Raw genomic sequence first — 17,202 nt, 5'->3', positions numbered from 1 at the left:
GGGCAAGTAACATACCGATGACAAAGGGAACAACGTATGTTGTTATGCGGTCTGACCGATAAAGATCTTCGTAGAATATGTAGGAGCCAATATGGGCATCCAGGTCCCGCTATTGGTTATTGACCGGAGACGTGTCTCGGTCATGTCTACATTGTTCTCGAACCCGTAGGGTCCGCACGCTTAAGGTTACGATGACAGTTATATTATGAGTTTACATGTTTTGATGTATCGAAGGAGTTCGGAGTCCCGGATGAGATTGGGGACATGACGAGGAGTCTCGAAATGGTCGAGACGTAAAGATTCATATATTGGATGATATGGTTAAGCCAAGGGGTCAAGCCCATGAGGCTTTAGATCGGTCCAAAAGGAGTTTTGCGGAGGCCAGGGGGCCAAACGCCGGAGACCCTGGCGTCTGGCCCTGGGCCAGACGTCGAGGCCCATGGCGTCTGGGCCAGACGCCAAGGATTGTGGCGTTTGGTCCTGGAGTCCGAGTGGGACTCTTGCCTTTCGGGAAAAACCGACTTTGAGGAGGCTTTTGCTCCAAGTTTCGACCCCGGGGCTCAACATATAAATAGAGGGGCAGGGCTAGCACCAAAGACACAACAATTGATCCCTTGGATCTCTTAGCCGTGTGCGGTGCCCCCCTCCACCATAGTCCACCTCGATAATATCGTAGCGGTGCTTAGGCGAAGCCCTGCGACGGTAGAACATCAAGATCGTCACCACGCCGTCGTGCTGACGGAACTCTCCCTCGACACTCGGCTGGATCAGAGTTCGAGGGACGTCATCGAGCTGAACGTGTGCTAGAACTCGGAGGTGCCGTAGTTTCGGTGCTTGATCGGTCGGGCCGTGAAGACGTACGACTACATCAACCGCGTTGATAAACGCTTCCGCTTAGCAATCTTCAAGGGTATGAAGATACACTCCCCTCTCGTTGCTATATGCATCACATGATCTTGCGTGTGCGTAGGAAAATTTTTGAAATTACTACGAAACCCAACAGTGGCATCCGAGCCTAGGTTATTTATGTTGATGTTATATGCACGAGTAGAACACAAGTGAGTTGTGGACGATACAAGTCATACTGCCTACCAGCATGTCATACTTTGGTTCGGCGGTATTGTTGGACGAGACGACCCGGACCAACCTTACGCGTACGCTTACGCGAGACCGGTTCCCTCGACGTGCTTTGCACATAGATGGCTTGCGGGCGACTGTCTCTCCAACTTTAGTTGAACTGAGTATGGCTAGGCCCGGTCCTTGAGAAGGTTAAAACGGAGTCTATTTGACAAACTATCGTTGTGGTTTTGATGCGTAGGTGAGATTGGTTCTTACTTAAGCCCATAGCAGCCACGTAAAACATGCAGCAACAAAGTAGAGGACGTCTAACTTGTTTTTGCAAGGCATGTTGTGATGTGATATGGTCAAAGCATGATGCTGAATTTTATTGTATGAGATGATCATATTTTGTAACCGAGTTATCGGCAACTGGCAGGAGCCATATGGTTGTCGCTTTATTGTATGCAATGCAATCGCGATGTAATGCTTTACTTTATTACTAAACGGTAGTGATAGTCGTGGAAGCATAAGATTGGCGAGACGACAACGATGCTACGATGGAGATCAAGGTGTCGCGCCGGTGACGATGGTGATCATGACGGTGCTTTGGAGATGGAGATCACAAGCACAAGATGATGATGGCCATATCATATCACTTATATTGATTGCATGTGATGTTTATCTTTTTATGCATCTTATCTTGCTTTGATTGACGGTAGCATTATAAGATGATCTCTCACTAAATTATCAAGAAGTGTTCTCCCTGAGTATGCACCGTTGCGAAAGTTCTTCGTGCTGAGACACCATGTGATGATCGGGTGTGATAGGCTCTACGTTCAAATACAACGGGTGCAAAACAGTTGCGCACGCAGAATACTCAGGTTAAACTTGACGAGCCTAGCATATGCAGATATGGCCTCGGAACACGGAGACCGAAAGGTCGAGCGTGAATCATATAGTAGATATGATCAACATAGTGATGTTCACCATTGAAACTACTCCATCTCACGTGATGATCGGACATGGTTTAGTTGATTTGGATCACGTGATCACTTAGAGGATTAGAGGGATGTCTGTCTAAGTGGGAGTTCTTAAGTAATATGATTAATTGAACTTAAATTTATCATGAACTTAGTCCTGGTAGTATTTTGCAAATTATAGATCAATAGCTCGCGTTGTTGCTTCCCTGTGTTTATTTTGATATGTTCCTAGAGAAAATTGTGTTGAAAGATGTTAGTAGCAATGATGCGGATTTGATCCGTGATCTGAGGATTATCCTCATTGCTGCACAGAAGAATTATGTCCTTGATGCACCGCTAGGTGACAGACCTATTGCAGGAGCAGATGCAAACGTTATGAACGTTTAGCTAGCTCAATATGATGACTACTTGATAGTTTAAGTGCACCATGCTTAACGGCTTAGAATCGGGACTTCAAAGACGTTTTGAACGTCATGGACCATATGAGATGTTCCAGGAGTTGAAGTTAATATTTCAAGCAAATACCCGAGTTGTGAGATATGAAGTCTCCAACAAGTTCTATAGCTAAAAGATGGAGGAGAATCGCTCAACTAGTGAGCATGTGCTCAGATTGTCTGGGTACTACAATCGCTTGAATCAAGTGGGAGTTAATCTTCCAGATAAGATAGTGATTGACAGAATTCTCTAGTCACCATCACCAAGTTAGTAGAACTTCATGATGAACTATAATATGCAAGGGATAATGGAAACAACTCCCAAGCTCTTCGTGATGATGAAATCAATGAAGGAAGAAATCAAGAAAAACATCAAGTGTTGATGGTTGATAAGACCACTAGTTTCAAGAAAAGGGCAAAGGGAAGAAGGGGAACTTCAAGAAGAACGGCAAGCAAGTTGCTGCTCAAGTAAAGAAGCCCAAGTCTGGTCCTAAGCCTGAGACTAAGTGCTTCTACTGCAAAGGGACTGGTCACCGGAAACGGAATCACCCCAAGTGATTGGCGGATAAGAAGGATGGCAAAGTGAACATAAGTATATTTGATATACATGTTATTGATGTGTACTTTACTAGTGTTTATAGCAAACCCTAAGTATTTGATACTAGTTCAGTTGCTAAGATTAGTAACTCGAAACGGGAGTTGCAGAATAAACAAAGACTAGTTGAAGGGGAAGTGACGATGAGTGTTGGAAGTAGTTCCAAGATTAATATGATCATCATCGCACACTCCCTATACTTTCGGGATTAGTGTTGAAACTAAATAAGTGTTATTTGGTGTTGGCGTTGAGCATGAATATGATTTGATCATGTTTATTGCAATACGGTTATTCATTTAAGTAAGAGAATAAACTGTTGTTCTGTTTACATGAATAAAACCTTATATGGTTACACACCCAATGAAAAATGGTTCATTGGATCTCGATCGTAGTGATACACATATTCATAATATTGAAACCAAAAGATGCAAAGTTAATAATGATAGTGCAACTTATTTGTGGCACTGCCGTTTGGGTCATATCAGTGTAAAGCGCATGAAGATACTCCATAAAGATGGATTTTCGGAATCACTTGGTTATGAATCATTTGATGCTTGCGAACCGTGCCTTTTGGGCAAGATGACTAAAACTCCGTTCTCTAGAACAATGGAACGTGCTACTGACTTATTGGAAATAATACATACCGATGTATGCAATCCAATGAGTGTTGATGCTCGTGGCAAGTATCATTATTTTCTGATCTTCACAGATGATTTGAGCAGATATGAGTATATCTACTTAATGAAACACAAGTCTGAAACATTTGAAAAGTTCAAAGAATTTCAGAGTGAAGTGAAAAATCATCATAACAAGAAAATAAAGTTTCTACGATCTGATCGTAGAGAAGAGTATTTGAGTTACGAGTTTGGCCTTCAGTTAAAAAACAATGTGAAATAGTTTCACTACTCATGCCACCTGGAACACCACAATGGTGTGTCCGAACGTCATAATTGTACTTTATTGGATATGGTGCAACCTATGATGTTTCTTACCGATTTACCATTTTCGTTTTGGGGTTATGCATTAGAGACAGCTGCATTCACGTTAAAAGGGCACCATCTAAATCCATTGAGACGACACTATATGAACTGTGGTTTAGCAAGAAACCCAAGTTGTCGTTTCTTAAAGTTTGGGGCTGCGATGCTTATGTGAAAAAGCTTCAACCTGATAAGCTCGAACCCAAATCGGAGAAATATGTCTTCATATGATACCCAAAGGAAACTGTTGGGTACACCTTCTATCACAGATCCGAAGGCAAGACATTCGTTGCTAAGAATGGATCATTTCTAGAGAAGGAGTTTCTCTCGAAAGAAGTGAGTGGGAGGAAAGTAGAACTTGATGAGGTAATAGTACCTTCTCCCGAATTGGAAAGTAGTTCATCACGGAAATCAGTTCCAGTGATTCCTACACCAGTTAGTGAGGAAGCCAATGATGATGATCATGAAACTTCAGAACAAGATACTACTGAACCTCGTAGATCAACCAGAGTAAGATCCGCATCAGAGTGGTGTAGTAATCATGTTCTGGAAGTCATGTTACTAGACCATGATGAACCTACGAACTATGAGGAAGCGATGATGAGCCCAGGTTCCGCGAGATGGCTTGAGGCCATAAAATCTGAGATATGATCCATGTATGACAACAAAGTATGGACTTTGATTGACTTGCTCGATGATCAGCAAAGCCATGTTAAATAAATGGATCTTCAAGAGGAAGACGGACACTGATAGTAGTGTTACTATCTACCAAGCTCGACTTGTTGCGAAAGTTTTTCAACAAGTTCAAGGTGTTGAATACGATGAGGTTTTCTCACTCGTATCGATGCTTAAGTCTATCTGAATCATGTTAGCAATTGCCACATTTTATGAAATCTGGCAAATGGATGTCAAAACTGCATTCCTTAATGGATTTATTAAAGAAGAGTTGTATATGATGCAACCAGAAGGTTTTGTCAATCCTAAAGGTGCTAACAAAATGTGCAAGCTCCAGCGATCCATCTATGGACTGGTGCAAGCATCTCGGAGTTGGAATATACTCTTTGATAAGTTGATCAAAGCATATAGTTTTATATGGACTTACGATGAAGCCTGTATTTACAATAAAGTGAGTGGGAGCACTACAGCCTTTCTGATTAGTATATGTGAGTGACATATTGTTGATCAGAAATGATGTAGAATTTTTCTGCAAAGCATAAAGGAGTGTTTTAAAGGAGTTCTTTAAAAAGAAAAGACCTCAGTAAAAGCTACTTATATATTGAGCATCAAGATCTATTGAGATAGATCAAGACGCTTGATAAGATTTTCAATGAGTACATACCTTGGCAAGATTTTGAAATAGTTCAAAATGGAACAGTTAAAGAAAGAGTTCTTGCCTGTGTTGCAAAGGTATGAAATTGAGTAAGACTCAAATCCCGACCACAGCAGAAAATAGGAAGAGAATGAAAAGTCATTCCCTATGCCTCAGTCATAGGTTCTATAAAGTATGCTATGCTATGTACCAGACCTATTGTATATCTTGCTCTGTATCTGGCAAGGGAGTACAATAGTGATCTAGGAGTAGATCACTGGACATTGGTCAAGAATATCCTTAGTAAGGACTAAGGAGATGTTTCTCGATTATGGAGGTGATAAAAGAGTTTGTTGTAAAAGTTACATCAGTGCAAACTTTTACACTGATCCAGATGACTCTAAGTCTCAATCTGGATACATATTGAAAGTGGGAGCAATTAGCTAGAGTAGCTCCATGCAGAGCATTGTTGACATAGAAATTTGCAAAATACATGAGGATCTGAATGTGGCAGACCCGTTGACTAAGATTCTCTCACAAGCAAAACATGATCACACCTTAGTACTCCTTGGGTGTTAATCACATAGCGATGTGAACTAGATTACTGAATCTAGTAAACCCTTTGGGTGTTGGTCACATAGCGATGTGAACTATGGGTGTTAATCACATGGTGATGTGAACTATTGCTGTTAAATCACATGGCGATGTGAACTAGATTATTGACTCTAGTGCAAGTGGGAGACTGAAGGAAATATGCCCTAGAGGCAATAATAAAGTTATTATTTATTTCCTTATATCATGATAAATGTTTATTATTCATGCTAGAATTGTATTAACCGGAAACATAATACATGTGTGAATACATAGACAAACAGAGTGTCACTAGTATGCCTCTGCTTGACTAGCTCGTTAATCAAAGATGGTTATGTTTCCTAACCATAGACAAAAGAGTTGTTATTTGAGTAACGAGGTCACATCATTAGTTGAATGATCTGATTGACATGACCCATTCCATTAGCTTAGCACCTGATCGTTTAGTATGTTGCTATTGCTTTCTTCATGACTTATACATGTTCCTATAACTATGAGATTATGCAACTCCCGTTTGCCGGAGGAACACCTTGGGTGCTACCAAACGTCACAACGTAACTGGGTGATTATAAAGGAGCATTACAGGTGTCTCCAAAAGTAGATGTTGGGTTAGCGTATTTCGAGATTAGGATTTGTCACTCCAATTGTCGGAGAGGTATCTCTGGGCCCTCTCGGTAATGCACATCACATAAGCCTTGCAAGCACTGCAACTAATATGTTAGTTGTGAGATGATGTATTACGGAACGAGTAAAGAGACTTGCCAGTAACGAGATTGAACTAGGTATTGGATACCGACGATCGAATCTCGGGCAAGTAACATACCGATGACAAAGGGAACAACGTATGTTGTTATGAGGTCTGACCGATAAAGATCTTCGTAGAATATGTAGGAGCCAATATGGGCATCCAGGTCCCGCTATTGGTTATTGACCGGAGACGTGTCTCGGTCATGTCTACATTGTTCTCGAACCCGTAGGGTCCGCACGCTTAAGGTTACGATGACAGTTATATTATGAGTTTACATGTTTTGATGTACCGAAGGAGTTCGGAGTCCCGGATGAGATTGGGGACATGACGAGGAGTCTCGAAATGGTCGAGACGTAAAGATTCATATATTGGATGATATGGTTAGGCCAAGGGGTCAAGCCCATGAGGCTTTAGATCGGTGCAAAAGGAGTTTTGCGGAGGCCAGGGGGCCAAACGCCGGAGACCCTGGCGTCTGGCCCTGGGCCAGACGCCGAGGCCCATGGCGTCTGGGCCAGACGCCAAGGATTGTGGCGTTTGGTCCTGGAGTCCGAGTGGGACTCTTGCCTTTCGGGAAAAACCGACTTTGAGGAGGCTTTTGCTCCAAGTTTCGACCCCGGGGCTCAACATATAAATAGAGGGGCAGGGCTAGCACCAAAGACACAACAGATCCCTTGGATCTCTTAGCCGTGTGCGGTGCCCCCCTCCATCATAGTCCACCTCGATAATATCGTAGCGGTGCTTAGGCGAAGCCCTGCGACGGTAGAACATCAAGATCGTCACCACGCCGTCGTGCTGACGGAACTCTCCCTCGACACTCGGCTGGATTGGAGTTCGAGGGACGTCATCGAGCTGAACGTGTGCTAGAACTCGGAGGTGCCGTAGTTTCGGTGCTTGATCGGTCGGGCCGTGAAGACATACGACTACATCAACCGCGTTGATAAACGCTTCCGCTTAGCAATCTTCAAGGGTATGAAGATACACTCCCCTCTCGTTGCTATATGCATCACATGATCTTGCGTGTGCGTAGAAATTTTTTTGAAATTACTACGAAACCCAACACATCCTTCTCCAAGCTAGGCCCTTCATTTGTAAGCAAAACAAATGTATCCAATTTAGGCAGCATCATATTCTCATGAACATTAGAATCATTACCAAGAAACGAAAGTACCTGATAATTTAATTGGCGTGCGCGAGCTCTAGTAATTGGTCCCGTATATGCAGCAGTAGGGGCTGTGGGTGTAACAATGGTATTGATGTTCTCATCAATCTTAGTGGCTGCACCCGGACTCCAGAGAAGTCTGCGCTTTCCCACGCTGAAGTGAGCACCACGTACGGATCTGATGAGTAGCCATATGAATAACCTGAAGGAAATCAGAAACTTGTTTCTTTTTTAAAAAACAAATACTCCCTCCATCCGAAAATACTTGTCATTAAAATGGACAAAAAGGAATGTATCTAGAACTAAAATACATCTAGATACGTTCCCTTTTATTCATTTTGATGACAAGTATTTCCGGACGGAGGGAGTACGAAAATTCCATATTGCCAAACATAAAACACGCACTTTAACTGAATTTGAGCTTTAAGTTGTCTAATAGCCTCACGTAACCAATTCCCAAACATGTTCAGGAATACTAGTAGGCGGGGGTGATTAAAAGGCAGAAACACCGTTATCCACAGAAGTCATGCAGAACAACATTTGAGGAATAATAAGTGCTGAATTGTAAGACCCTAAATGCAGTAGCAAAACTTCATGCTGCCGTTCCAATTGCATTTTACTAGGTTGTCCTTTGTTAAAATGACACCTCTGCATGCGTACCAAAACAGTATCTTGATTTTTAGGGGAACAATGAGTTCTCTTATACTCCCTCCGTCCCAAAATAAGTGTCTCAACTTTGTAGAAGTTAGTATAAAGTTGAGACACTTATTTTGGAACGGAGGGAGTAGTAACTTTTCTACAAGTGATGTTTCTCATTTACCATATCGGCACGTAGATTTGGCCCCAAAAGACTAGGAGGCATGTATCTTCTATCGGAGAACATTTGACTCCATCATTAAATTGATGAACATTAAACGCTGAACTAGATGGGGCCAGGAATGCCACCAGTTACTGTCCACCCAGAACAAACATTTAACGGCACTAAGGCCATGACATCGGCAACCGAAACATGTTTTCTTTGAACAAATTTGTACATAATTGGATATTTCTCACTGAGAGGGCTATCCCGTAGTAAGAGACTTCACAAAACCAAGTGTTGGTATGGTGGTGCCACTACCCATGTTGAGGAACTCTTTAACCATCATATGGCCTTTCAAGAAAAAAGAGCCCGTAGGTTCATGGCATGTTGTAAAAGCGTTTCGGAGTACTTGATTTTGTTGTGCAGTAACTCTTGCCACACCCCATCAACATTTAATAAGTTGAAGAACCATTTGTTTAGCAAGCACTTGTTTTCCCCTTGGTCCTCTACCACCATTCCACCAACCCCTTGGTATTGGTCTACAATAATACACCACTTTTTTTTGTTGACAAAAAGGATGTTTTTGTTGACTTATAATATAGCATCAAGGGAATACAAAACACAATGAGCACACGGCCGGTATCTACATGAGAACCAACACCGACGCACGTGTGCACACACACACACACACACACACACACCAACAAAGTATCATGCCTACAAATAGCAAAGCCAAGCTATGAGTAGGCGGAAGAAAAAAACCCGGAGCGATCGACACAATACGGCAATCACCATCGGTACCAACTATCTCATGACAACACAAAGCAACGCCTCCCAAAAGGAAATGATGCATAACCGCTGCCGTCGCCCATTGTTGCCGGATCTAGCCACCGATGGCAAGAGTGTGAATTTTCACCCTAAAGTCAAGTCCGAGCAAACTCCAAGCAATGCATTCAGCAAGGTACAGCGCAAAAACACCATCATCATGAGGTACAACGCACTAGGGTTTTCATCCTGGAGTCTCTCGAGAAGCACCACCAAATCGAAGTCATAATGTGTTCGTTGCCTCCACTTTCCATGATCCCAGCAGAGGAGGAAGGTCAATGACAAAGCCAAAATCCTAATTCACGACGCTCTGGCTGACCGTTCTTACAAGTGGCAGGCCGTGGCAAATCTGCATCAAACACCACCATACACCAGCTTTTGTTGTGTCGTCCACGCCAGCAGCGCGCAGAACCACGGTGCCATCCGTGTGTCCTAGCGGAGGACCGCCTCGTGGGGATGCAGATGGCTGCCGCCCACAAACCTGTAGATTATGGGATCACGGCCTCCGGCGCAGAACTTGTGGATCATCGCACACCCAGCTGTACATTGTCAGTCCATGGCATGGCTTCCACAGCCCTGCCTGACCACAGTGGCCATGGCATCGCAGCTGCCCCTCGGACCACCTTGGGCCAAGCTCGACCGACTTCTGCCAGATCTGCTCGGACTCAGCCAGTCACCGGCGCAAGAGGGAGCAACCTCAAGCCCCAACCCTCACCAGCAGATGACCCCGAGGATGGGCTTCAGGATCGAGTTGGCCAGAGGCCCGACGCCATGACACAAAGCGTCCGCCGCCTTCGCTAAGGCCACCTCGAGGAGAGACGTGGTGACGAGGGAGCGGAAAGCCATGGAATGTCGGGCAGGGAGGATGGAGGAAGGGGAGATCGCCCCTCTGCCGCCGTCTGCTTTTGTACGACGGCGACGGATCTGGTGGTGGCGGCAACTGGGGGAGCCTCCGGTGGGGAATGCATCTGGCGCACCGGTGCTTGTGGTGCTACGGATGCCCGTAGCGCATTTACAAATGTTTGATTTTTTTTGAAAAAAATTAGCACATTCACATAACATCGGTGTATGTTGTCGTTAAATTTAAAATCAGAATTCAAAACATTGCTTGAGATACAAAAATAACAAATTCAACACTTTATAGTACATAACATCAGTTGGGCTTTAGATTTGGCTCATTATCACATTGATGTCAAAATTTTCATTTTTATATCTCGTGCAATATTTCGAATTTTGATATGAATTTTTTCGACAACATACATTGATGTTGTTTCAATGCTTTAGATTTTTTTGAAGCATTTTAAAATGCGCTACGGCGTCCAGTGCACCAGTTGCACCACAAGCGCCGGTGCACCAGATACATTCCCGCCTTCGGAGTTGCCCCAAGAAGAACCCGGGAGGACTAAGATTAAAACTCCACTTGGCAACAGATACATCTGTTTATGCTCATCACTTCGCGAGAAGAATATGGATTTGCAATAACCCATTCTTCTCTGCACTCAATTGGGCAACTCAGTAGAGGTTCCATAAGCAATTGGTAAACTTGTGAATACAATATTGACTTGAAGAAGTCGTCCAATGTAGGATAGAAGCTTGCCTTTCCAACAACTGTTTTTTTGCTAATCGATCCTAAACTCAGTTCCATTCCTTATTCAAGAGCTTGTGATAATGAATGGGTATGCCAAGATATTGGAAGAAGAAGGACCCTGCTTCACAACCAAACAATTGTTTATATTGATCCTTGACTTCTTTGGCTTGACCAAAGCAAAAAAAAAAAAAAAAATTGTTCACAGGTTCACTGACTTTCATATTGATCTTAATTTTTCCATATCATGTTCCATGAAGATAGCCAGAGTTAGGTAGAAAATTCGTGGGGTTGCAAAATGCCAAAAAGATCTCATCTGAGCCCTCCCCTCAAAAAAAATTTCACACTTTGGTCCAAGGCTAGGGGCCCCACAGCCCCCAGCGTCGTACATAGCTCGGTCGCCGGTAGTATGGTCCATATACCCAAACATGGACACCCCACTATCTACCAAGTTTGGGATGAGGCTGCCAACCTGACCGTGTCCTCCTTAGCCAGTGCTATGAGGAAGGCAAGATATCAGCGGCAGTATTAAAAAAATCAGACATAGGATCACCTTGCCTCATACCCTGTCCTCTCTGGGGCTAATGGTCAATGTTGCCATTGACTTCAATACCAACACTCCACCGTGAATGAACTGAGCAATTCATCCACGCCACTCAGGTGTGGAATCCTTCATGCAGAAGGTCTGTTCAAGAAAAGGCCATTTGACTATGATATGCCTTCCCAAAATCCACCTTCAAGAATACCCCTTTTTGATGAACCTCATGAATGGTTTCATGCAAGGTCACCAGTCCCTCTTGGATGTGTCGGCCTGGCAGGATCATCGTGTGGGTTGGTCGTATTACATTATGGACTATGGCAATGAAGCCATTAGTGTCCACTTTGGTGAATATTGTAAACTGGCATTTAAGAGGAAAATAGGGTGACGTTACTGAATTTGTACTTCATCTTGTTTCTTCGGCAAGAGGGTAATGATCCAGCTGAAACAGAGGCAGTGTCCACAGCGAATAAAGCCATCAGATCACTGTTAATTACCTCTCAGAACGTTTGATAAAAATCAGCATGTGTTTCTGTTATGTGGTATATAGATTTGGTATAGTTTGGAAGTACTTTCTACTGACTCTTGCAGACAGAGAAGCACTGCTAATCATTTGTTTCTGTTATGTGGTTTAGGTTACTCGACTAATACCAGATTCAAAAGGGACATCATGTAATCAGCGGCTTGAGAGAATAAGTGGAACACAGCACACTTTCATATTGCGTGTTCCCTTCAGAAATGAAAATGGAGTACTCAGGAAATGGATTTCAAGATTTGACGTGTGGCCCTATCCGGAGAAATTTGCTGAGGTAAGTATCAGTGATGCTTCTCCCCTTGTAGCGATTCCTGAGATGGCCATTTTTTTTTTTGGAATAGGGGAGATTCCCCGGCCTCTGCATCAGAAAAATGCATACGGCCATCTTATTAACCAAATAAAGTAGTGCCAACATGGTTCCAAAGGTCTCCAAAAGTAATAAAAAAAAAGCACAGAAAGCTCACACAGAGCCAAAAAGGGCTAGAAACACCAACTAGCCAAGAAAAGACGCCACAACCGGCGGCTAAAACTAGATAGGGATACTAAATGCATATCCTATTACATGACCGCCATCCAAACCGGTTGAAGATATCCCGAGCTACCATCTCCCAGCGGAAAGACCCAGTAACCAAATGCTCCCTGGCCTCCGTCTGGGTGAGTAGCGACCACGAACGGATCAGTGCCGTAGTTCGGAATTTGACCTGCAAAAAATGTATACATGATATTCTGTTAAAAACCAAATCATTTCTGCAAGTCCAGATAGTCCACAGCAAAGCACAAACTCCAACCCGAATATGTCTCGCTAAGTCAGGCTCAATCCCATTAAGCCATGTCCCAAATAACGCATTAACAGAATTCGGTGGATTGATATTAAAAGCAATGTGGACCGTCTGCCAAAGTACCTTGGCCAACGGGCAATCAAAAAAGAGGTGTTTGATAGTCTCATCCTGATCGCAGAAACTACACCTAGTAGGTCCTGTCCAATTACGCTTTATCAAGTTGTCCTTAGTTAAAACAACTTGTTTATGGACAAACCACATAAACACTTTTATTTTCAAAGGAACTTTGACATCCCAAACATGCTTGTACGTAGGAATGGAGTTCGAATTAATAACATCAATATACATTGATTTAACCGTGAATACTCCAGACTTAGTCAATTTCCAGCGTAATTCATCGGGTTGTTGTGAAAGCTGGACTTCCATCAGTCTCCTAACTAGACGGAGCCATTCTTCCCAACGATTGCCCGCTAGCGTTCGTCGGAACTGAATATTAAGGGTGGTAGACTGAAAGACCGATGCGACGAACACCTCACGTCGTTGAACAATGCGGTACAAAGACGGGTATTGGATGGCCAAAGGTGTCTCGCCGAGCCAAGTATCCTCCCAGAAACGTGTACTCGTGCCGTTTCCAATAACAAACTTCGTGCTATTAAACAAGGCATGTTTGACTTCCATCAGGCCTTTCCAGAAGGGCGAATCGGTCGGCCTGACTGTAACCTGGGACAAAGTTTTTGTCTGGAGGTACTTGCTGCGAAGGATTTGAGCCCACATAGCATCATTCTCCGATGAGAGCTTCCACAGCCACTTGCTAAGAAGGCATTTATTCTTAACTTCTAGATTCTCAATACCTAGACCCCCTTGGTCTTTCGGTCTACAGATGATATCCCATTTAGTAAGCCGATATTTTCTTTTAAGCTCATCACCCTGCCAAAAAAAACATGATCGATAGAAGTCCAGTCTCTTCCTAACACCAACTGGGACCTCAAAGAACGATAGGAGAAACATTGGCATACTCGTGAGCACCGAATTAATCAGGATTAATCGGCCTCCGTATGACATGAGCTTACCCTTCCAGCAACTCATTTTCTTCTCAAATCGGTCCTCGATGCACTTCCATTCTCTGTTTGTCAGCCTACGATGGTGGATTGGAATCCCCAAGTAAGAGAAGGGTAACTCTCCCAACTCACACCCAAACAATTGCCTATAAGCATCCTGTTCATCTTTGGCCCTACCAAAACAGAACAGCTGGCTCTTATGAAAGTTAATCTTTAACCCGGTCAATTGTTCAAATAGGCATAACACAAGCTTCATGGCCAAGTCATGCTCCATAAAGATGATTGTATCATCAGCGTACTGAAGGATGGATACACCTCCATCAATAAGATGAGGTACCAATCCACCTACTTGACCATTTTCCTTAGCCCTTCCTATCAAAATTGCTAACATATCCACCACAATGTTAAACAAGATAGGGGACATCGGATCTCCTTGTCTTAGGCCTTTATGTGTCTGGAAGTAATGACCTATGTCATCATTAACTTTAATTCCCACACTACCTTTTTGCGTAAATGATTCAACCTGTCGGCGCCAGGCTTTATCAAAACCTTTCATACGCAATGACTGTTGGAGGAATGGCCATTTGACCTTATCATACGCTTTCTCGAAATCCACCTTAAAAATTACTCCATCTAATTTTTTGGAATGGATTTCATGGAGTGTTTCATGCGGGACGACCACCCCTTCAAGGATATTTCTGTCCAGCATGAAAGCAGTTTGGGACTGTTGCACCATAGAATGCGCAATCTGTGTGAGTCTGTTAGTCCCGACCTTGGTGAAAATTTTGAAACTAACATTAAGGAGACAGATCGGCCTGAATTGCTCAATTCTCACCGCATCCGTCTTCTTGGGAAGCAGTGTGATAGTCCCAAAATTCAAGTGAAATAATTGAAGCTGTCCAGAGAACAGATCATGGAACATAGGTAGTAAATCCCCCTTAATAATGTGCCAGCACTTTCTATAGAACTCTGCCGGGAATCCATCCGGTCCGGGAGCCTTATTGTTTTTCATCTGTGCAATAGCATCAAACACCTCCTTCTCCGAGAACGGGGCAACCAGAATATCATTATCGGCAGCCGATAGCTGAGGTACATCCTCAGTCCTGGACTCATCGAGGGACACACAATTATCCTCCGGAGGTCCAAATAACTGCTTATAATAGTCGGTAATATATGATTTTAGGTTATCCTGACCTAAAATAGTGCCCTCGTCTTGCTCAAGCTGAAAGATACGCTTCTTTCTGTGCTTGCCATTAGCAATCAAATGGAAGAACTGAGTATTCGCGTCCCCTTGGACCACTTTGCGGACTTTAGCACGCAAAGCCCACTTCAATTCTTCTTCGCGGAGCAGTTCTTTCAACCTCTTCTCCGCCTCATTTTTAACCTGAAGCGCAGCTGGCGATAAAATAGTGGATTCGGCCTGTATGTCCAGGGCCTGTATAAGAGTAAGGAGTCTATCCTTTTCAATCTTATACACACCACTGAGGTGCTTAGCCCAACCCCGTAAGGAACTTCTCAAATGCCTAATCTTATTCTGCCAACGCTCTATCGCAGTCTTACCTCCTACACCTCTATCCCATTCCCTGGCAATTAAGTCCAAGAACCCCTCACGTTCAAACCATGACATCTCGAAGGAGAAGGTGTTCTTGTTACCCACGTGGTTCGGCTCCCTTGAGTCCACGAACAATGGGGTGTGATCAGATATTCCCCTCGAAAGAGCTTGCACCGTAACCAGAGGGAACTTTTGTTCCCACTCCACGCTCGCAAGAACTCGATCAAGTTTTTCATAGGTTGGGTTTGGCAGAGCATTAGCCCAGGTGAACTTTCTACCAGAAAGCTCTATCTCTCTCAGATCCAAGCTTTCAATAATGGTGTTGAACATAAACGACCATCTGCCGTCAAAGTTATCATTGTTCTTCTCCTCTCTCCTCCTGATGATATCGAAATCACCTCCAACTAAAATTGGAAGCTGTTCTGACCCACAGATTCGAACAAGGTCCGCCAGAAACTCCGCTTTAAGCTCGGGCTGTGCGGCACCATAAACCGCCACCAGAGCCCAGTTAAAACCATCTATCCTAGACCCGACTGAAACTTCACCGCGAAGTCGCCCATCATTACACTTCGGACTTCAAGCGAATCGCATCTCACACCTAGTAAGATACCACCCGATCTTCCTCGCGGAGGGAGGCAATGCCAATAGAAATCAATACCACCCACAAGAGAAGAGAGAAACTGGGGCGCAAAGTTATCTCTACCCGTCTCCGATAGAGCAACACAATCTAACCTCTGCTCTAAAGCTGCCTCAGCTAGGAATCTTCTTTTAGCCAAGTCCTTCAGACCTCTGCTATTCCAAAAAATTCCTCTCATAATTCATCATGAATTTTTTAGTGGTTCGAATCCTAGCACTCCTACGAACTGCGGAATCGGGATAGATCTTCCGTTTCCACTTACGCTTAGGTTTACTAAGCTCTGTCGCCCGGTCCTCATAACCGGGTTCACAAATATTACTAGCATCATTCTCTAGGGGTACATCATCTTCCTCAGAGTCATGATTGGGGGGTGCTAGATCCGCACACAGATTATCGAGCACTCTAACCCCTAACGCATCAATCTCATCATCATTCATTGGTTTAACTGCTGCAAGATTACGAATAGTCTCTAAGGCACGTTCCGCCTCCAAATCTAATAGATCATTCACCGAATTGGTAATCTCACTATCCGTAGCACCTAGTGAAACTCCTAATTGGTTTGCATTATTTATAATGTCCTCATTAGAAAAATGCAATAAGGAATTAGATAAGTTGATGGACATACCAGAAGATAAAGCAGCCTCCTGAAGCTTGGCCGCCCTCATAGCGCACCGCTGCTGCATATCATCCACCTCAGGGATGTCGAGGATGCAAGCACTCATCCGTCTTCCCTCGGAGATAGGGTCCGGGATCCCGCCAAACGCGACAACCTCCTCCCTAGTAAAACCTGGCACTGAATCCCTCAAAGGGTCTGCTGAGGTTACCAGAGAAGGCGTCTGCGGGCTCCTGATCCCCTCAGACGGGTGCCCCACACTAGGGACCCCGGCCAAGGGTAGGAGCGAAGAGGGGATGACGGGGGCCGCCTGCCCGCACCCTCCTCCCACCCCAGCCGCCGGCTCAGACGGATGAGCCATCGGCGAGGGAGAGGCAGTCCTCCTGACCGTCGGGGAAGAGGGAGGAGACAGGGCCTCCTGCCCCAGCA

General features: G+C 44.1%; 1 protein-coding gene across 2 annotated transcripts in view; it reads left to right on the top strand.

Annotated features, from left to right (window-relative positions):
* The window catches only part of LOC119296208 (sucrose synthase 4), a 31,873-nt gene that overhangs the window by 11,285 nt on the left and 3,386 nt on the right, over window positions 1–17,202 (top strand). For both annotated transcript variants that reach the window (XM_037574606.1, XM_037574605.1), the window contains exon 8: window positions 12,235–12,408. In XM_037574606.1, coding sequence (XP_037430503.1) covers window positions 12,235–12,408 — 174 coding nt within the window. The remainder of the gene's footprint in view (window positions 1–12,234; window positions 12,409–17,202) is intronic.

The sequence above is a fragment of the Triticum dicoccoides genome, chromosome 4B, assembly GCF_002162155.2.
Source record: "Triticum dicoccoides isolate Atlit2015 ecotype Zavitan chromosome 4B, WEW_v2.0, whole genome shotgun sequence".
In the NCBI taxonomy this organism is placed as follows: Eukaryota; Viridiplantae; Streptophyta; class Magnoliopsida; order Poales; family Poaceae; genus Triticum; species Triticum dicoccoides.
The sequence above is the reverse complement of the archived record's forward strand: the minus strand, read 5'-3'. Positions and strand labels throughout refer to the sequence as shown.